The 22,877-nt window shown below is 39.6% G+C and overlaps 1 protein-coding gene and 1 non-coding gene across 7 annotated transcripts in view; one reads left to right on the top strand and one right to left on the bottom strand.

Moving 5' to 3' along the window:
- cacnb1 (calcium channel, voltage-dependent, beta 1 subunit) overlaps positions 1 to 18,751 on the bottom strand; it is a 34,557-nt gene extending 15,806 nt beyond the window's left edge. For 5 of the 6 annotated variants that reach the window (XM_034143768.1, XM_034143769.1, XM_034143770.1 and 2 more), the window contains exons 1-3: positions 18,541 to 18,751; positions 13,410 to 13,496; positions 191 to 310 (exon numbers count right to left, since the gene is read on the bottom strand). In XM_034143768.1, coding sequence (XP_033999659.1) covers positions 191 to 310; positions 13,410 to 13,496; positions 18,541 to 18,630 — 297 coding nt within the window. In that variant the 5' untranslated portion in view covers positions 18,631 to 18,751. Of the gene's footprint in view, positions 1 to 190; positions 311 to 6,619; positions 6,784 to 13,409; positions 13,497 to 18,540 lie in introns of those variants that run through there. The other variant, XM_034143772.1, reaches the window with a different exon arrangement.
- On the top strand, positions 14,189 to 14,260 carry trnac-gca. Its single transcript has one exon. It is a non-coding gene; the product is annotated as a tRNA-Cys (tRNA).
- Positions 18,752 to 22,877: the final 4,126 nt, after the last annotated feature.

Below are 22,877 nucleotides of genomic sequence, written 5' to 3'. Positions count from 1 at the left end.
GTGATGGGAAACACAGATATTAGTATACAGATGCTAACTCAATACAACACAGAGTTTAGTGTCCCTTTGAACGAGGGGATGAGGTTCATTAGTGTCAAAACACAACATTGATGTGAAGATTATGCAATAAGAATGACTATTAAACTAATACTTCCCATTACGGGTGGAGATACAACAGTTTATCGCTGACCTTTGCTTTCTCGAGCGTGGCGAGGGCCTGTCTGTCAGCCTCCTTCCTCAGAGCCTCTGGGTCCTCCTCCAGGGACACGTCTGAGTCCGAAGGCCGGCTCGTGTAGGAGTCTGCCGAGCCCTGAAATGCATAACAAGTTTAAATAAAGGTAAGGAGGAGAAAAGGACAACATTGTTAGGAATCAACCCTTGGAGGGAGCATCAACCGGAGTACACTGAGTCAATTGTGATGAACTCAGTGCAGTCTGGGTATATGTTTGAATGTCTGCTGTCTAACCCGACAACCTTTTTGTTCATCTTTAAGATTTCCCAGTGTTCTCCTGTTCCTTTAAATCCACCTTTCTCGTCTTGAGCGTGAAGAAGAACGATTGTGGTTCTGCCTTTGCAATTTCATTTGTGGTCAAAATGTCAAGCCTGCTTTAAGAAGCATAACCTACAAAGACACAAAGGGGGCCTCGGCCTTCATACTACATGAAAGCTGACTCTGTGTAATTTGAGGTGGAGCTGATGCATAACAACAGGCCAACATTTCCACTGCAGCTATAGTGAGGCCAAGCAGTTTAGTTTTTTGCACAAGTACAACATATTCAGTGTGTGGAAGTGTCAAGTAGAGACAGAAAAAGAGATAGAGAGAAAAAAAAATGACCCGTGGACTCTTTATAATATTAGTGGGGTTATTCATTTCACATGAAGTGGCTATAGTTTCCAACACATCCACCACTCATGTACAGTAACTTGACTCTGCTGACCCTCATCCAGACACCCATACCACAATAAAAACCCGAGCCTGCTGGGAGCCTACTGGGAGCCTACTGTACTGTTCAGCAGAGAGGGAGGCAGCCTGAACTTCTGTTCTCAAGTGTTTGAGTGTTCAACTTATATAACAATCCCACTTATTCTCTTCTTGCTGTTTTATTTTAATTTTTTCAGCTGACAGGCTGCCTGGCGCTTTGTAGGAGGTGCCGACAAGAATGCGGACAGCTGAATGTGCCAGGCAGAACAAGTGAGTCACTAGGTGTGGGCTATTAAAATAGAGGTGAGAATGCGCAAAGATGACATACACCATATGCAATGATGATGAAAATTCCCATTGCATGATTAGTCAGACAACACCAAGATTTCAGTAGAGTACAACACATATATCTCTGCACAAGGGCTGCGTATTGTAACGAATCTTTGCATGAGACCATGAGTTTTAGTGTTTATACCAAAACAATACAATTACTGATACCTTAATGTGTAATATAAATTAATATAAACATGTTCTAATGTTTTCTTTCCATTTCAGAAAATACTTCGAACTGCCCAGCGCCTTAAATGAAGACCTTAAATAAAATCTTGAATTGGAAAACCTGCAAATTAACATCAAGACTTGTTAAAGGAAAGGAAAAGTATACATGCCCAAGTGTCATAGCGAGCATTTAAAGCGATACTAAATCAGTGCAGTACTCTTTTAAGTCCTGAGATTTGATACCCAGCCCTGCGCCATACTCTTGGTTCATTGCAGCCAACTTGCTGTTGTCTGAATTGTTTTGTATGCTTATTATAAAGATAAAAAGAAATGTGAGATGTCCCAGTGGGGCCTTGTGGTAAAGACAATACACTAAAGCAGCAATATCCCTGGTTGGAATTTGGAGGGGGACTTGTGTTGCAGGTCATCACCCTCTCTTTCTCAGCCTTCTTTCTGTCTCTATTTCAACAGCCAACTGTGGGATAAAAGTAAAATGCCATGAGAAGAATCAATGAAAGAGTCCTTGATGTCATTCCTCAAGAGAAACATTGTGAGCCGAGTGCGCCTGAAGGTCTAAATATATCCAGAGAGAAAGACTGGTCATATGTTGATGAGTGAAACATGTGTGTGGTGCGTCAGCGTGTTTGCACATGTATGTATGTGTGATGAAACTGCCTCTATACCTTTGATTACCATCCATGCATCTCTGTATGATTTAAAACGAAAACAATAAACACAAATGTTGATTCTAGCTCGGCCACCTGTTGCTTCAAGGCTCTGTGACTTGGTAACAGCACATTAAATGCAGACACTCCCTGTTGCCAAGGCGATGGCTAGCTACTCAAGGCGTCCTCGGGCTTCCACAAACCATCCCCACTTCCTGTTACATTCACTCAAATGCTGGAGGAGGCATCCCTCAGGTAGGAGGAATGAGCTTATGAGTGGCATGCAGCATCTAATGAGCACATTAACAGCCGCCCCCATTAACCAGCTGTGAGTCATCAAAACCATAATCGCTGACTAAGTGAAGGTTAACAAACCTTGATGGGAAACCCACAGGAATATGTTTGAAGAATAAAGAATGACGTCTGAAACAACATGTGACAAACCAGCTCACTACAGCATGTGATGCAGCAACATGTAGTGCGAAAGAGAGTGGGAGGGATTACCCTTTGTGAGTGTAAGTGTGATAGTGGACAAATACGTGTATGTGAGTCATCCAGTTGATTCATGTCACATACAATCAGAGGAAAAGGAAACAGTAAGGGGCATTCATCAGCACATACAAATAATATATATGTGAACGAGGGGAGAAAACAGCGACTGATCAATAACCTCTCTACTCCCTGCCCCTGAAATCATTTCAGAGCGCGATGACGGACAGAACAAGCAAGAAAAAATGTCCTCCACTTTTTCATTTCTGACACTCTCCTCCCTTCCCTCTCTTCTCCTTCTTCACCTCTCATGCCATTAGGTTGTGTCTCTAATTTAGCTGCTTGCTTCACTTCACATACAGCTCCTGTTCAAAATAGCTTCAGGTCATCTGATCGCTGAGCTGCTTTCCTATTGGCTGTGCCATACCAGAGACCCCAGCAGTGTCATAGTAACCATCTCTGCGGCTTATAAAAGGCAGTGAGAGCTGCATCAGTAAAGAAGATGGAAAGCAGTTATATGGATCAATATTCAGTGGTGGACTATAACTATAACTGATTACATGAGTATTTCTATTTCAAGTTACTTCATGCTTTTACCACAAATTGACGGATTTAGTTTCTTCACAGCCTGTATTATTATTATAAAATATACTAAATGATCACATATTATTATAGGTTACACTCACCAGTAATACAAAGGTGCTTCACTTTCCAGCTGCAACATTAAAGTGATCAAATGGAATACTTTTTTATTATTAAGCCCAATTTTACACATAACAAACTTGTCTGGGGGCTTCCAAATGCATACAGCAAGCTACATCATCTGTCCTTAGAACCTTACAGCCAAAATAGAAAATGTCCCCCCCCTAAAAACCCCAATTAATAAGTGAAAAATGCAAGAGCGAGCGAGGGATTCCTCTGATAAGACGGACAAACATGCAATATGTGTCATGGAGGGATGAACACGATAATTAGGATAATTCAATGGTCAAATAAATATAATTCTGAAATTAGGGGGTGATTTTTTATAATGGGTATTTTTTTATTTTGTTCAATCTATCTGATTTTGTTCATCAAGTAGATTATCATGCTAATGGTCTTGATCGCTCCCAGTTACAATTTGAAAGCAGGGATTGTACTTGTATGTTATCACTGTTTTTAAACTACTTTTACTTGAGTAAAAGATCTGAGTACTTCTTCCACCGCTGTCAGTGGTGGAAAAGAAACCCTGGCGGGAAATCAGCAGTGGGGAACATTTCATAAAAGCTTTTTAAAAGGTGATGAATGATATTTCCATGCTGTTACAGCTGTGAGGCCACAGCATGGTCAATAACTTGGAGGATAACACTTTTTCAAGGGAAATATCCATGTTCTTAGTGGAGTAATCTGAGTAATATATAAAAAAAATTCATAGTTGAACTAAGATTTCTTCAGTCAATAAGTAATTTTAATGTACCATTTTCATGCTGAAACATTTCCTTCTGAGAATCTGTCTGTTAAACACAGGACAGGTGTGTTTGCGTGATTCTTTGTGAAGAAACTTGATTAAATCAACAAGTCGATGAGTCGACAAAATCAATGAGTGTTAGTAGACAAAGAATTTATTTAATCTACCTAACAAACTGAGTTGTCATAAACCCCAGAGTATTAAAAAAGGAGTAATAAACAAGGTGAAACTCAGCAAATATTGTGTAAAATTTCTAAGCATTAATATGGAATAATTGGAGAAGGTCAAATAGACCGACAGAGTGGAGGGGGTAATGGAATAAAGTAAAAGACAGGTCTGCATTGTTTCTTCTGATGCAATGGCCCCTTTGTAAATGTTTTTTTTTTTTTTTAAAGAGACAGCGGACAAAAGGGAGTTGGATGTGGTAAAGTGGATTTGCAATTTGGCGTATACATACAGCTGCGATAAACATGATTATGATTATGAAGATACTGAACCAGCATGCAAATTGGACTAGTTTCCCCCTCTTTAAGGTCTTTATAAAACTAAGAAATGTCTTGTCTTCGTGTTATAGGAACAGATAATCAGATCAGGAAGACACAGATCATTTATTTGTTTTATAAAGACTGTAAAGAGAGGGAAACTAGTCAAATGTTCATGCCAGATAACAGGGTAGAGGTTACATTTTTAAATCTGCTAAAGCCATAAACAACAGGAGCATCACAGCGTGGTTGTCAGACTTTACAATGTTTGACTAAGATGTGATTACCATCTGAGACACACAACACAAAACCCCCTACCCTGATAATCAAGCAGCTAAACATATCTCCATCCTTATCAGCTCAGATCATGTGAAAAAAAAGGAAAAGTGAGAAAATGATCCTGTTTGCTTTATCTTGGCCCCTGTCACCAAACATTTCAGAGAAGAAGAAGGATAAGAACCAAACGTCTCTTTTCAGAGTAAACCAGAACGCATTACCAGTCGAGCTGTGTGTATTCACATCACATCCAGAGCGAGATTAGCTCAGTGAAGACAGGTACGGGAAAGAAAACGGGGCCAAAGGGGGAAGGAAAGGGGAAAAAGCCTCATAGGAGCAGACAGATGTACAAACTGAGGAATAACAAAGGACATATTTCCTGCCATTAATCTCATGGCAGGTGGCTGTAAATGGCCCTAGTCCTTTTATTTCCAGTCACAGCAGCGTCATGGCAACCAAATGGACCGTGTGGAGATAACTAAAAAGATGAGTCATGTACTGAACTCATTAGAAATCCCCATTTTCACAAATAAGATAATAAGTGAAAGAGGGACTCCATAACAAGTTGCTCCTTAGAAATACATTTCAGTCAATCTCATTACATTCAACATACAGGAACAAAGTTAGGGCTTCTAAATAATTTTCAGGACTCAAGATGAGTCATGATTATGGTTGGGAATCGTTTCAAATGTTTTGATACCACTGCCAACCCAACACACTTTTTTCATTTAGTATGGTATTCCAGCCTTCTCAATGCATCAGTAACTTAATGTTGTGTTAACACAAGCTGTACAAAAACATAGCCTAAGTTATAAAATCAAATTAAGAAGATTCATATTATCAAAAGAGGTATTATCTGACCAAGTATGCATTGACAACTTGATATTTGTCTACGTTTATTTAGATAGACATTTAAGATGTTCTAATGTTCAATACCCAAATTAAGTCATGATATACATAATGTAGGGAAATGCATGTATAAGGTAGAGGTGAACTGAACAGTCAATCAACTTAACAATATTAATTTAGGACATAACTGGCAAGACTGTGTTCATTTGTTGAATGATTACAATTCAATATATACATCAGAAACTTAAACGACTAATTATGTAACATAATCTCCATCATCCCCACTGCTGCACTGATCACTTATCAATAGTTTAAAGACATTCACTGATTCCTGCTTCTCAAATGTGCTGGTTTTACCTGTTTCATATCATATACTCATTTTCCAACACTTTATAGACAAAGGCTTATAGTTGCACAACAATTGATAGATTCATCATTTCAATCAATAATTAAAACGTTAACATTGCAGTCCTAATCACCACAATAGGAATCCATTGAAAATGAAATAAAATGAGCCCTGAATTAAATATTTGCAAAAATATTGAAACTCTAGCCAACAACACACAACATAGAATGGTGCTTTAGCCCAGCCAACTGCAATAACAAAACTAAAAGAAGGTCCAGCCCAGGACAGGCAGACAGCAGTCAAGGAAGCCCCCTGAAATGGCCATGTTGCAGGCAGGGCAAATAGCAGCAGGAGCAACCGGTGGGACTGGAAGTCTAATTAAAAACGCAGCGCCTTTCCAGCAGCTGCGGCCCGGCCCAAAATGGAATCACACTCGAAAGAGCGAAGAAAGACGCAGACATGGAGGTACAGCTCTATCAGGATACGGGCCACAAGTTATATTCTCCTGTCATTGTATCTCAGGGCAACAGTGTCTGCTGAACTTTCAAAATTCAATCCAGATCCACACGTTCACAGATAAACTCACACATACACTGCTTCCAGTTCAGTCAGACGCAGCAAAAAGCTTATCTAGAGCCTTCTTACCATGACGGGCCTTTGAATCCTCTCAGTCCGCTCCATACCTCGTTTGCCACGCTCGCCGCACCACGGCAAACCAAGGGGGCAACGCCAGAGTCCACAGACAGAGTTATGTGGGTGTGCGTGTAAGTGTGTGCGCGTGAGATAGCAGTCACTGGTGTGTGTATCTGTCTGTTAGCTTGTCAAGTGCAGAAGTGTACATGTGTGTGTGTGTATGTATGTTTGTGTGGTGGGATGGCAGAGAGAGCCAGAAAAGAGTGCAGTATGTGTGAAACTAGGAGAGCGCTCTCTTAACCTCCAACCCCTTCACACACACACACACACACACACACACACACACACACACACACACACACACACACACACACACACACACACACACACACACACACACACACACACACACACACACACACACACACACACACACACACACACACACACACACACACACACACACACACACACACACACACACACATCACACACACACACACACACACACACACACACACACACACACACACACACACACACACACACACACACACACACACACACACACACACACACACACACACACACACACACACACACACACACACACACACACACACACACACACACACACACACACACACACACACACACACACACACTTAGCCACCCCTCCACCAACGTGAACCTTGTGTAGAGGAAGGGAGCAGGGGCTGGCTGGGGGGGTCGGGTTGCAGGACTTGTGCTACATTTGCAAACTGGGGAAATATATTTAGCCCTGGCCGGTCAGAAACAGGGACATGAACGCACCAAGACCCAGAAGGAGGCTTGGTATGCAGCCGTCAGCCATTCAATGCCCTGACTGACGTGGAAGAGGGCTGTGGCAGTGCCCAGGGAAACCCCCCTCCCCTTTCTCTCTCCCTTTGCTTCATTCCCCTCGGCCTCTGACCTGATCCCATTCTTCCCAGCCCCTCTCTCTGTCTCTTTGCCGGAAAAGGGGTATTAGAGAAATGATTAGAACTGAAGGTTGGCATTGATCTCCAAAGTTGATTAGACTAAGATTCACAAAGTCAAAAACTGATAAGGTTGTACTCTATCAATGTCACATAAACTGTTTCTCAGAACTTATCTTGAATTTCTCCTACATGCATCAAGTCATATGTATTTATGTGGCCCAATATTATGGCCTGAAGTGGTTTTACAGTCAGTACAGCATGGGACACCCTCTATCCTAAGATCCCTCAGTTCATATATATATATATATATATATATATATATATATATATATATATATATATATATATATATATATATATATATACACACACACCACAAAAAACTGCACCTATAAAGAACAGCATCATTAAGCAAAATTCAATTTAATGGCTGATGAATAATCTCTATTCTTGCATTCCACTGATCTCATGTGTTAATTTGTACTATCCCTAATTCTGTAATGGAGTGTTTCTTGTATATGTACATTTATAACGCACCCAATATGCCGATGCCAACCGTGTGTTTGTGAGTCTGGAACTTGGCCTAACTTTTCACATACGAATCAGGGCGGCTATTACAGCCAGCTGTCATTTACGTTACCTAAAAAGGAAAAAATCGTAAAATAACCTTTTTTGGTTTTGCAACAATTGTTTTACCATTTTCCACAAACTAGATGTTTACCCTTCATGCAATCCTAATTAAACCACCCTACCGAAACGTAACATTTAGTACAGATATACACACTTTTTTCAGAAAATACGGAAATGCACGATCTCTTGACTTTTAAATTCTATATTGTAGAATTCAAATTGTAAATTATCGTTGTACATAATCACCAATATGTTTTACATACATTTTAGAATGGTCTGCTACTAATGTGTGATAAAATACATGCATTTATTTATTGTATACTAACAACTGTTTGGAATCAAGGCTGATAAAAGTCTAAAATAAATGGTGAACACGCAGATAGGTGTGGTTGAGGGGTGGTAGTGAAGGGGGAACAGTATGTCCACTAGAGGGCGACCTCTGACACATTGTATGGGGCTTCTCAACGACCACACACCTGACCACCTGACCTCCTCCTCCTCCTCCTCTCTGTATTAGTAGCTGATCAAGACAGTCAAATGGGGACCAGTTGGCTCCTCGCCAGGCCAGACACAGCAGCAACTGGAGCACCGCTGAGGTTCATATGGCACGACTGACAGGAGGACTGATCTTCTCTTCAGCATCTAAAACCTCGAGACCTTTCACATATGGCAGCCAAGCCAAGACGCAATAATGGTCTAGAAAGCATTAGAGGCAAAATTATGTTTCTTGGTATTCTGGTAATTTAAATCTTTCACTGTTCGATGGGTCAAATATCTGGTCAATACAATACAGTTTTCAGAGTCTTAAGACTTTTAGTTATTGGACTTCTAAAATGCTTCTTTGCCCAGAGTTTTTTTTTTATTGAAGCAAAAACGTTTGTGTTTTACATAAGAATGAAAACAACATAAACTCCTTATAAATTACACCACTTATCACACCACATCTATAACTTAAATGCATGGCATTTTACTCCTTTAATAGAGCAATTACAGCAGAGAGAGAAGAAAAACAACAAGCAACAGCTATACCTCAATTTAGAGGATAAATCCTCCATATTTCGAGTTGATAAATCAAAGTTGGGACTGAGAAACAAAGCTTTATGCTAAAATTAAGAGTACACACATCCTTATCAACACAGAGTATCCAATAATCCACTGCACCATGGTCAGTTCTTTGATGGAGCGCTTAGGGGATCTTTCAAATATACTGTGACAATGTCGCATTTAACCAGAAAATGGTGGTAGATTAAGTCGACCACCGATAACCCACTGCAGATAACAATGAATGGCAACTAACCCTAAACTCTGCGTGTTTATTGGTTTATGTTATCAGGCTGAATATTAAGCTGATTACAGGGTGGTACAGATCATTCTTAAGTTAATTAAATGCTGTATGATTAATATTACCCCTGATTTATTTTGTCGTCTTATCGATTTTGTTTTGGTGATTTGTTTGAAGAGGAATTTTGCATCTTCTACCTCTTTGCGTCTTTTTGAAGGACCCTCCTTTATGTTCTTGATCAAGCCGCTGAAGTGGGACACATCTGTTATGTGTTCATCATGACATGATTTGGTTTCATGTTATAATTCTAAAGTGTATTACATTTTGAATAGAGCAAATATACAATTTGAAGTAAATGTAATAATGTCTTTCAGCATATACTCAACAGTAGGGATGTAACGATACCAAAAACTCACGGAACGATAATATCGCGATAAGAAGTCCACGGTACAGTATTTATCGTGATATTGAAAAATAAAGAAAAAAACTCTCTCGCTTGGTACTGATGTTGCTGGGACAGCAGTGGTCGCGTTAACCGAATATTTTTTTTAACAATGACGGAAAAATCGGAAAGCAGTCTATCATTTTGACAGATTAGAACAAACTCGGAACAGCGCCAAAGTTTCCCCCCGCAGCGAGGCTCTGGTGTTTGCCGTGTTATGCATGCCCTCCAAAAGGAAATGATATAGTTTCCAAACCGTACTTTGCCATACAGATCATTGATGTCTGGGAGTTTTTGCTTTTCGCTGACAGCGAAAAGGTCTAACGCCACCTCCGTGGGACAGAGAGATATGCTTTGGCCATGGGTGACAGCAGTGGGTAAAACTGTGCATTGTCTCTCCACCACTTCAAAAACAATACAGTTTTTGCCAAGAAGGTGAGGCTTATTGACAGGGAAAGATATAAATATACTGTTGGTACTTGTCAATGTCTCTAGGTATGTAAATGTAGCCCTGTAAATACGATGTCCTTTTGTGTTATCTGTTGTTTTATGTTCATGTTGTAACCTATTTGCTGCCATGTTGGACAGGTCTCCCTTGAAAAAGAGATCGATGATCTCAATGGGACCATCTGGTTAAATAAAGGTTTAAAAAAACAAAAAAAAACATGTAATATCGTGGTAGATTTTGTCAGTCTCACGACGGTATTGAGACGTTTATTTATCGCGATACCGCGATATTCGGTATATCGTTACATCTCTACTCAACAGCAAACATGTCACCTATTGTACACAGCAGCAGCAGACAGTCTCTCTGACGTAAGACGGAGTGTGTTTTTGTTGAACTGGACACACAAACCAGCACTGCACAAACATGTAGGTTGCACCCACACAAACACACACACGCACACACACACACACACACACACACACACACACACACACACACACACACACACACACACACACACACACACACACACACACAAACCCATCCAAACATCCTTTCCTTCGTCTCTCCATCCCACTGTGCCTGCACACAGAGGGAGATTCAGTGGCCTGGTTTCCATGGAAACCAGGCTGAGTGTACCAGCCAGCTCTACCGTTGGCTGATTGTGGCTCTCGTGTATTTGTGTGTGTGTGGTGAGTGAGTCTGCACTGGCGTAGGTGTACTGTAAAGCCTATACAGGGCTCTGCTTTGCGTTGTTCAAGGGGAGGCTAAAAAAGGCTATGTACAGAAACCTATAGGGCGCCTTAGTGCTTCTTTTCCTGTGACGTTTTTTTTCTTAACAGGGTTTCAGAAACTACATTCAAATGTACAAACACTCCCACTAGTAAATTAATACATGTTTGGTTTCTGTACAGCATTTCAAATGTTTACAATTCCACTTTTTGTCTTTATGATTGAAATGCTGTGCGACAGCACGAGACACAGGAAGGAATTTTATCTGAGGAAGTATGAAATCATCCTTACTATGCAGCTAATGAGTTTCTTATACAATGTAAGAGATTATAATTCCTGCCTAACCTGCCGGCCCCAGTGCACGTGGTCCTTCAACAAGCAGAGTCTCAGAGTTAATGAAGGACAAGGCAGTGGGAGGGGTAATGTGTGTTGGCGAAGATGCAGCTAACCTTTAGAAACCGCAGGAGAGTTCAGCTCCCTGGGATTTTTTTCTTCATTTTCTTTTAAGGCAACCTCAGTACTGAACAGGTAAATGTCATTCAGCACGGGCCAAATCATTTCCTCTCACAAATGATGAGGTCAGAGAGAAAAGGGGAATCGTTTAGCTGCCATGCAGCGTGGCTTTGAGAAATGTTATGTTCAAACAGGGTTGTGGTTCAGGCCTCGAGCTGTGATGCTTTAACCCCGCCTCCTGTACTAGCCGGGGAGAGAAATGGCGCATTTCCACTGCAGGGCCTCGCACAGCTTAGTACGGTATAGTTAGGCCTTGGTAGGCCAGGCTCACTTTATGCTGCGTTTCCATTACAGTTTAGGAACTGGGGTAGTAACAATAGTAACGCAGTGTAGGCGGAGCCGTGACGTAATCTTCAATGCGAAACACAAAACCAACATCAGCCGTTAGCTGTTAGCACTCAAGCTCACAGCTCCTCATATCTGTTCAGAAACTAGACAAAAGTTAAACATGTACAAACCACAGACTGCCTGTGTCATGGAGAATACAGTCGCTGGTTTATTTATGTCTGTATAGGCCGTTGTTGTGAGTTTGGACGGTCGGAGCATATACAACGTTAGCTTAGCCGATCTCCATTTAGACAACGCGCATTTTAAAAGGTGTTTCGCCTGCCGTCTTGTCTGCAGACTTGTCAAAGCATTAATTCATGGTTTTTACTAACCGGTATCAGTATGTTGTTACTTCGGCATCATTTTGAAACGTGTATTACAATTAAATCACGGTCAAATATGTTCATTTTGTTGTAGTTGCCAGCGATTCTCTCACTAGTTTAGCATACTCAGCCCGGTTATTGGGCCGGAAAGAACCTCGATTTTGGAGAGCCAGAAAACTGTGAAAAAGTACCCGCTAGCCGGAACTACGCCTAGTGGAAACGCAACCAAAGACGGGCACGCTTAAACCGCGCTCCGCGCTGTAGTGGAAATGCGCCAAAAGTGTACCTGTCTGACAAAGCTCGGGAAAATGATGCTTACTAGGTTATACTAGCTTCTCAAGACAGAGCCAATAAATGGATCTACATCCACAGACCAGGGTGGAGTCAGGGTCAGAGAGGCGTAGTGTGGGTTGAGTCTAACACATGGGGATTATAATTACATTTAGAGTCCCAGAGAAATCTCGGATGAGTCTCTCATTTCCAACTCAATATATATGTGTAACTGCAGTCACAGGGGTTCTATTGTTGTTACCAGCAATGTTATCAAAGCCATTTCAGTGTGTGAGATACAGTACGGTATGTGGGCTGCCTGTGACAAACACACAGGTGAAGAGGGAAAAATACGACCAAAATACAGAAACAAATATAAAAGTGTTTCATGTTGTAAGAAATCAGCACAGCTCTGCCATGTGCCAGATAAACAAAACTTGAAAACAAATGTGTTAATAACAGTTCATGGTTAAAATGTGGCAAATAAACCCTTTAAACTCTAGTGTAAAATCAGTTTTGCTTTGTTCAGAGGTGCTAGCAAGTTTGTTATTTAAAGATTATAGTTCTTCCTTCAGCCTACTGTGTGAATGCTTCAGACTTCAAAAAGTTGTACTACTTTTTTCAATTATATAAAAGAGCGAAAAAGCAGTTACTCTAGACATTTGAAAAGCTTGAAATTGGTTGTTAAAATGAAAGAAAAAGAGTCTAAAATAATAATTAAACTACAGTCTATATGGGCTGCTGAATTCCCAGCATCAAAGACCTCACTTTGACTCCATTAACATTTTATACGAGTCTTCATTAAAAAATTAAGCTAAGACTCAGTCTAGGACCTGGATTAGTGGTCTGGAGGAAGGATTAAGTGTGAAATGTTACCTGTCGGACAAAGCTGTTTGAGGTGGTGTCAGATGAGGTGCTTCCATCAGAGCGCTTAAATCGGCTCTTCCTCTTGCCATACTTTCCCTGCAATTGGAGAGGTTGGAGGGCAGGGGAGAGGGGGATTGGGAAATAAAGAGAAAAACACAGAAAGTTTCATTGAGTGTTTCCAAAATAATCTTTCTTGACATATCTCTTAGTTAACCTTGTTTCCGGGGAGCATGACAGCAGTTAACATTCGGCATAGCATTTGTTAAAGCTTCTGAATATGATCAGGCAGTCAGATAGAACCAGAGATAGAGCAGCGCTGCTCCCAGACTGGAGAGGAAGTCGACCAGATTAAATGTATCCTGAGTGTCCACGAACAGCCTTCATTACTCGTCATTTTTCATGTTCAGATGCAAACTGGGACCTTGTAATTTGATTGGCAGACCCCTTGCAAATGGCCTATCCGGGTTGGGCAGAGGCCACACAGCGCATTATGAGCCCACCCTACCCACATTGCCATGGTTACACAATCCCGACTAATTACATTTGTTGGAAGCTCATCAGGAGACTGGCTGTGTTGTTCTTTCAATGTAAAAAAAGTGCTGGTTAAGATAATGCTTAAAAAATAGACATGGCAAATGTGTTCATTTTACAGCACTTACAGGAGGGGGTGTCACACCACAAATGTCTTGAATTGAAAATGTGATATTGATAAAGTGTCTTATTTCCAAAACATACGTAACACCTCTATGGCCCTTTATATACCTGTGTACTTGCATATTTGGAGCACTGGGGGTATAGCTCAGTGGTAGAGCATTTGACTGCAGATCAAGAGGTCCCCGGTTCAAATCCGGATGCCCCCTCTTTTCTATTACATATGACGCCCCAGTAGAAGAGGCAATACAATAACAATTTTATGTAATACATAAATACACATTGCAATTATTTTCCTTAAAGACAGCCACTATTTTATTTATGTTCTGAAACTAACATTTTTTTTTTAAATGGAACATTTTTCAAATAAGCCACTACTGTTTACAGAGCAACAAGGTAACATCTTTACATTACATTTTTTTTTGCTAACGCTTTTATCCTTGAAATTGCTTGTTTTGTCCAACTTGATCCAAAACCCCAAATATATGTTATTTACAGGAATTATAAGACAGTGAAGTACCTTAAAATGATTAAAACTAAAATGTGATACTTTAAATTGTTGACAATGATGATGTCTATCAACCCTGCATATTACCCAGCAGCTGCTTTAAACATGTGTTAACAACCCGCCAACAGTAAGCTCTCTCCAACTAAGCGTTTTGTTATCAATGTCACCTAGAGAGGGCAGGCAGAGGACCTGAGATTACTTTAAACATGCATAACCTGTTATATCAGCACCAATATACACAAGCTAATATATAATCACACTGTTATAACATCTGTTATACACTCCCATCCAAAAATGGAGCTTGGGAGTCCTTTTGAATTTCTATTAAACCTCCTGTTGCGCTAAAATAATAGATCCAGCCCTGTGTGCCATGCTTGATTTACTGCTGCTGATGGTTAGGACAAATACACAGCAGGATGTTCCACAGCAAAATAACAGTAATACACACAACAACAACTACTGTGTGGAAAACATCTGCAAGTACAGTTAATAGCTATGATATCAAAGGACTTGAGGTGAACATATGTAAACATGTAAATGGATAAGATGCAACTGATACTAAAAACATAGAAAAAAAACGATTTAAAGAGTTTACTTCTACACTAAATCTTTTCAGAGAATCATGGCTTTTTAGACATATTCTAAGATACGTTTAGTTCTGTGCTTTTTTAACATAACATCATCTGATGATTTTTTAAAAACATATCTAACTTTTTGCCACCATTTCTAGGTATGGTAACATTTTCTATATATATACAAAAGAAAATTCCTCGTATGTGTAAACCTACTTGGTAATAAAAACGATTCTGATTCTGATTCAACCACAGCTTGTTAAGGACATCACTGATGCTGCATGTATTATGGTAAGATTTCAACGTACAGATTAGACATGTCTGAATTTGAGGAAAAGCAATCCCCTTTCAGCTCAACGGGTTAGCAATACAATCTTATAATAAAATTACCATTACTCATTTTGCCTCATATAAGCATTAGACAAAACCAAAAAAAATATCTTCACCGCTTCACCTTGCTGTCCGACACCCCTGTCCGACGGTATACAGTAGCTGTTCTCTTCAAAGTCCCCGGTCTCTTTTGAAAAACAAAGTAATATTACTTGGACGGGTGTTGCCGGTGAACCACTGCTTTGATTGGTTAATCGGTTATTTTGGTGGACTAAAGGGTTACCAAAGTCACACGGTAACAGACACGGTTAACGGCTTTGGATTCCTGTCAGAAAGGGCTGTCTAACAGAAAAGAAAAGCTGAAAAACTACAGTCTTTACTTAAATTGGTTGAATATCTTTTAAGGTAGGCATTGGTAGCTTAGATCCTGAGCCGTAACTCCTGTCTGTTTCTCCAAACTGGGTGCATGCTGACCGCCATCCACTCTACGTGTAACCCACTTCAAACAATCCGAGTTATCCCTTTAACGTGTTTTTCACCTTATCCAGATAAGATATCCAGGCACAAATCTCTAATGTAAACGGGATCTAACTCACCATCCTAATTGCTAAAGGTTGCAACACGACCAAGCAATCGAACAGGTTGTAAACAAATTCCCAGTACAGCCATATATTCAGAACAAAGATGAACACACTGCAGTTACAAAGCCATAATCCACTTCAGTATAATAAGAGTTGACAATGGAAAGTTAAGGTTGAAAATAACTGACATAGATAAGATAATTACACAGTGAATGTTTATCCCGCTGGAGATTTTGTGGTGCCACCAGATATATCTTTTTATTAAGCTGTCAAATAAACTGTTATCAATATAGATAAGAGCTCAATTATGAAACAGGACCTATGTGGTTCAAAAAATGAAGTTTCTTATAAGGATGTTCTGGTGATTGTGCGGAGATAAACGTGTGCACTGCTGTCAGAATTTCACAATTATATTAAATATGATGTGTGTGCATGCCTCTATGATCAGAGCCATGATGGGGCGAGCTACTGTCAGCAAAGGGCAGGGAAATGCCAGAGGAAGTAGGGAGGGGAGGCTTCCTGTTGGTAAACATCCTCCCAGATTAAGTGTACAATTAAAAAGGGTGTTGTGTGTAAACAGGAGACTTTAAACGGAGAAGCATGGAGCTTGGAGGCAAAATACCTTTTTGTCTAGTTCTGTATGATCGCAAAAATGGTAATCATGAAAAGCTGGGTTGGTTTAAATACACACACCTGGAAAAAAATAATATTTGGAGTAATTAAACTGAAAAAGTGGTTTAATGTGGCAAAGCAATAAGACAGAATATGTGGAAACATGGGCGACTGTGGAAAGGTACTCAATTTCACTTAAACATTTTATTTTCAAAAGATAAAAAAAAGAAAAATGGAGAAGGAAGAAAAGCACATTTATCTTATGTCTCCTATTTTTCATCACGGTTCTAAAGTAATAACGTTGGATGGTTTCTATGTGAATATTGAGAGAAAGTAATAATGCTAAGGACTGATATTGTTTCAGGGGTGCATTAGTAAATTGTTGGTTTATACCTGTGTTTGGTTTGGAGGCGATTTGAAACGGCTGTTTTCTGTTTGTATTTTGTGAGACAATAATAAAACATGTCTACAAATGCAGCTGGTTGGACGTTGGTTGGTTACACGATGTCACAACTTTAAAATATAAACCCCTTATCTTCAAGATGACGATGCTCAACAACACAATCTTCAGCGACACTGCCGCTGAATTTGGATCATGTCTTTGCCCAATATCTTTTTTTTTCTCTGGTAGAAAACTCAAACCGTCTCCTTCAGGATATTAGAAATGTCGCTCCCTGCTTGTCTCTCCACAGCAGAGTTATAAATACATATACCAGCATGACCTGCTGCTGGTCTGGATGAACTTTATATCTAATTGATCAGAGCTGCCACACACACAAATATGAAACAAACCATTTCCAGCTGCCTGGCTAAAGGAGGGGGTCCATCTGCTTCTCACCAAAGCCTCACAGCAGATAAAGATCTGATTTTTTTAAAACAGACAGGACGAGGTGAGATGGTGAGAGCAGGATGGAGATAGTGGGACATTCAAAGTGGATGCGGAAGGAATCTGGAGAGCTGAGAGATGAGAAGGAGCTGGGAAGAGTGGGAGTAAAGAGGAGAGAGCAGGACTTGGCATGGTTTGAAGCGTTGGTTGTCTGTGGTGAGGTGTTGGTTTTTTTCCCCTTCTCCAAAGAGACATTGACTGAGCTCAGGCGTGGGTGTGTTGTTCTAGATATTCTCATCATTTATTTTTTCATCCATTTAAACTGTTATGACTAAACATGCCCACAATATCCTGTCACTTTCTAATAGTCACAGCATATTTGTAGATGTAAATAGACTGACACCATCGAAAGTTGAAAAATAAATGGAGAGATTACCTCATCAAGTTGAATTTCTGAGGGTGATGCAGGGTGTTAGAGTTATTTCCTAAAATAATGGCAAATTGATTACTTTACTGGTCATGTCAGGTTTGAAAACGTAATACATAGCATCTCTGTGGGATTCATGTCTATCCACATTGATGCATCTCTCCTCCAGCAGGGCAGATCAACATTTAGTGTACCATCTACTTGATTAATCAATGATTAATCAAAAATAGGCGTGGTTTTGTCAAGGACCCAATGATAACACGGCAATAAAACCAGCGTTACATCATATCCTCACATATGGTTACACATAGAGACTAATTAAACCCAACACAACTCAAGACCGAGGATGAAATCAACAAATATCTAAATCCAAAACAAACAAACTAGAACATGTAATCAATTTGAGCTTCCTCGGATACAATTCGGCTTTCAATCAGTGCAGCGAACACGAGCATGTTGGGCTCCCGAAAGCAAATGAGGCGACTTAATTGCTGAACAACCTGTTAATCCTCGGAAGTGAAACAGCCTCACCGTCCTCGAAACGCCTTTTTCCCATAAATGCACATTAGTTTGCGCAGTCTTTTTTGTTTCCCTGTCACGATATTGCCTCCGTTTCTGCTGTTTGCTTCTTACCTGTGTGTGTGGATGATGGTCGAACATGTCCATTTGGATCTCCTGGGTTGAGGTCGAAGGCGTCCTGGACATACTACTTTTCTGTACCATTGATTTAACTTTTTTAAATCTATTTTCAGTTTCGTGTGTTTATGATGCTGAGGACCAACTCATTTTTTTCCAGGGAGTGATGAGTCGCTGATCTGAGCTGGCTGGTAAAAATAATGGCAACAGCTGCCTTCCTCCAGCCTATAGCGTTACACACTTGCGCACCAGGCTTTTACACTAGAGTCAAGTCAACGGAATCATGCACTGGCACATCCGGCTGGAGCTTTCAAAATAAAAATATTTAGCATTGTAAACTCAATAGCTGAGAAACGTGCAATTAATTGTTCTAGCCTAAATATAATAATTTAAAAAACGTCAGCATGTTTATGTTAACCTTTAAATAGAATACTGCTTTATTTAAATGTAATGCAGATCATTACTCCCTGTAACTTCAAGATTGTTTCATTGTAACTGGTGAAATGTTCTCTATTTTCTTGTTTTTTGCAAACAAATAAATAGAAGACTACCAACAAGCTGCCTCAGGTTTAAATATATTATATTATAATATTTACCTATTGTCACTATGTGGAGTTTACTATACCACGAGAGGTGTACACAAAAATATACTGACTCATTAACATCAAACATTTAACAATTTAGAGTCTTCAGTTTCGCAAATATTTTTTTGTTTTAACATTATTTGTGTGAGGAAACTAAACCAACCACTTATGTCACTCTTGTTTCTTTTCATGATATTGAATTGACTTACAAATAGGGCTTCAACCAAAAATAATTTACATCAACAATAAGTCAGCAGACTACTTAATATGATATAAAACAGAGAAAAGCAGGAAATCTCTACGTTTGAGAGGGCGAAAACTGAATTTTATTTGAAGATTGCATGATAAATTACTTTTACAGTGAATTATTTGTTGCCGATTATATACGTATACTTACACATTTCAAGAATCATTGGGACTAAGCCTATTCCTTTTTTGAATTATATAACTCATACCATGATTTAAGTTATCACTGCTAGGGCTCGTGACACTAAGTAATAGTAATTACATCATATCAAAAGTAATGGAACCATTAGTCGTCAGAGCAGTTGTGTCAAAAGTCAAATTGACAGTCTTCTAACAGACATGCTTTAATTTTGAAGGCAGATTCCTCTTACTACCGGAATGAGTCAGTCTTCCTCTGCCTGTCTTGACGCTGGTTCTGTCTCCTGTGTGCGCTCCATGGACTCCAGCTGGGAGTCGAGGTCCACGCCCCGCTGAACAGACCCCACCTTCACTTATCGATTGATGAAAGAACAACAGAGCAGCCGTGGTGATGGAGGTACAAAGACCATCAGGCCAAGCCGCTTGTCGCCACATTAGGAATCCAGAAACTCGAGGTCCTAGAGGGGCTTTAATGGGGGGGAGAACAAATTCACAGTTAGTTTGTGGCAGCAGTCATTCTGAAGTGGCCCAGAGCAAAACACCCAAACTCCAAGGACCCTGCACTATAACTGACATTTTAACTTAGGTGCCTGAGTTTTTTTAGCAGGGGCAGACATGACTGGGTCCCTTTAACATGTCAAGAATGAGGAGCTGTTTTCAGGGGCCACAGCTTTTCTGACAGTGCTTTTGTGGCTCAAGACAGCAAACATAACTTTTGGTTACTGTGATAATATATCAATGTAATAACATTGACATCAAAAGTTAATTATAGATGCAATCAGACGTATCAGTATATCTAGGAAGCATTGATGGTTATCCTCTTAAAAAAATGAAAGGAAAGAAACAGATGCAGGGTGTTCTTCGAAAACGATGATATTAGAGTCACTGTGACTCTCCTGCAGCAGCTGGTCGACATCTTCCTCCAAGAAAAAACATAATGTGCAGCAGGGGGGTGCAGGGTTGAGTTTGTCCTCAGCTGCTCACTTGATTTTCCTCTTCTTTGCTGCTACTAAAGAAAAATAAGTGGATAAACAGTCATATTTGGCATTTAGCTGATGCTCTTCTTTGCAACTTCTTGTAATAGATTAAAACTCAAGTTTCAGGATGGGAAATTAGGACAAGAAATGCAAGGGTCAAGACTATGAAAAAAATATGCTTCAATATTGTATTTATTCTCTCATCTTTGTTGTTGATTTTGTCTCCTTAGATCATAATGCTTTGATGAATACCTACCATGCAGTGTGAGTAAGCAAGTAAGCAGAACTTTATTTGTATACCACATTTGGTTCCAGGTGGTAGCACAATGCATGAGCAACCCTGGTAATGCAGCCACATGCACCATACACATAAAGATAAGCATATGACATCATGAGTAAAAATGTTTACAACAGTCACATAAATTATACAGATTTAGAAAAAAAAACATATACATATACATAAAAATAAGATCAGAAGGAATTTTTAAAAGAAACCAAAATAATAAAATAATACCAATAGTTGACTGATCAACATTTTAAAAAAGTTACTTGAGTTCAAATCAAATCAAATACTTGTTCATAATTCAATGAAGTCACAACACCTTGGTAAGGGTCAGCAGCACAGTGACATATAGATGAATGAATTCAGCTTTAAAGGGACCTGCACTTACTGTATAGATATTTGGCTCAATCCACAACTAGCACAACACACCTCTGAAGTGTTAAATCATTCACTATTCAACTTTAAGATCCATTCCAATGAAATCCAAATAAGCAACATGAAAAATGTGTGCAGTAGCTATAATTTGTTTCGCCTGCACATGCCTAAACCCTAATGTGATGCTATTTGTACCTCATGTAACACTACAGTTTCTCGATCATATTGAACATGATTCCATGCGTGTTTCTGAGTATCCTGGGAATGTGTTGCACATTATATATACGAACATATTCAGTTATTTTTGTAAACCTGATTACGCTAGCTTGAGTGTTCAAATAGACACTATGACACTTTGGTATAGCGGCCCCTGCTTATAGTCTGCTTGTGTGCACTGCATCAGCTGAATGTGCTTCTGTTGTTTTCAAGGCATCAAAGGAGTCTGATGGCAGTCCCTGAGCCACATCTGGAGCACCTGGGCCCGATGCAACACAGGACTTAAAAGCCCCAGCCTCCAGTGTGGCTTCATCTCTCCCCTGCTAGCGCACGCTACCCCTTTTGCTTGATTTATCCATTTTCAAAATCCCCATTAGCTGAGACATTGGGGACTGCTAATCTTCCTGGGGTCCGTAACAGGACGGGACACATTACACATATGACATGACATACAAAATGCACCATTCAATTATTATCATCAAATACCAAGATTTATGTAATCAGTGAAAACATATATATTTAGATAATTTGCATTCATGATTCTTCAAAGAGGAATAAAAATGCAATAAAGTTAAGTGATCCTTCTCTTCAGTAGACATATAGTTCAACCTCTTTAAGGTTTAAATACTTTTGGTCACTCACGCAGCGGCACATTTCTGTGCGAAGAGGAGAGCAGTGTCTTTTTAAGCTGTGGTAGGAGGTGATCCGGTACTTTAGTTAAATACTTTGCCCGGAGCTGATGATTTCAGTTGGTATTTCTGAGTTACCTGAGGTGAAGAAGTACTACTCTTGCACCCACACTGTTGAGCGTGCAGTGTTGCCATGGCGATGGGGTGCTGCGGGAGAGCCAAGGATGCAACACTGTCAGGTGTTAATCCTATTTTAGCAGCCAACTCACATTTTATTTTGAATACAGGCCATTTGAAAGCCTAATATTTAATTGTTCTAATCTCTTTATTTATTAAAAGGTGTATTTCACACTCTTAAAGGCTGAATTTTACAATAAATAATTAAAGTTCAGACTCTATGTCTTTTTGTCTTATCTTTACTTTCTTGTTAGATAGCACCCTATATTTCCATAACAGTATCGAGTTAGTTCAAATGTATGGTAAAAAATCTAGTGCTTTTAACATCTATTTGTCCTTTTCCAATGTTTAAACAGATCTGGGTTTTGATCTACTGTGTTTTTAGAAAGCCGTTTAAGTTGCATGTCCTTTTTTTTGTGTTTGCTCGTATTTTGGAAAGTTGTTTTTTAACACCTTAGCATATCGGCATATTATGGATTTTAAATGTATTTGTTTTTAACATGTGTATTTATGAATTTGTACACAACTTTTTCTTAAACTAAATTTTAACTGGCATATCATAATATGCAGTTATGCTATTTTCTCAGTCAGGAAGGCATTTAGCATCGATTTATGATGGTAAACAAACACAGATTACAATATAATAATAAAATAACCCTCTAATTTGGTATTGTTTATTGAGTTGCATCAATTGTTAGTTATACTGTTG

This window comes from Trematomus bernacchii, unplaced genomic scaffold, assembly GCF_902827165.1.
Source record: "Trematomus bernacchii unplaced genomic scaffold, fTreBer1.1, whole genome shotgun sequence".
Taxonomy (NCBI): domain Eukaryota; kingdom Metazoa; phylum Chordata; class Actinopteri; order Perciformes; family Nototheniidae; genus Trematomus; species Trematomus bernacchii.
This window is presented reverse-complemented; position numbering and strand designations above follow the sequence as displayed.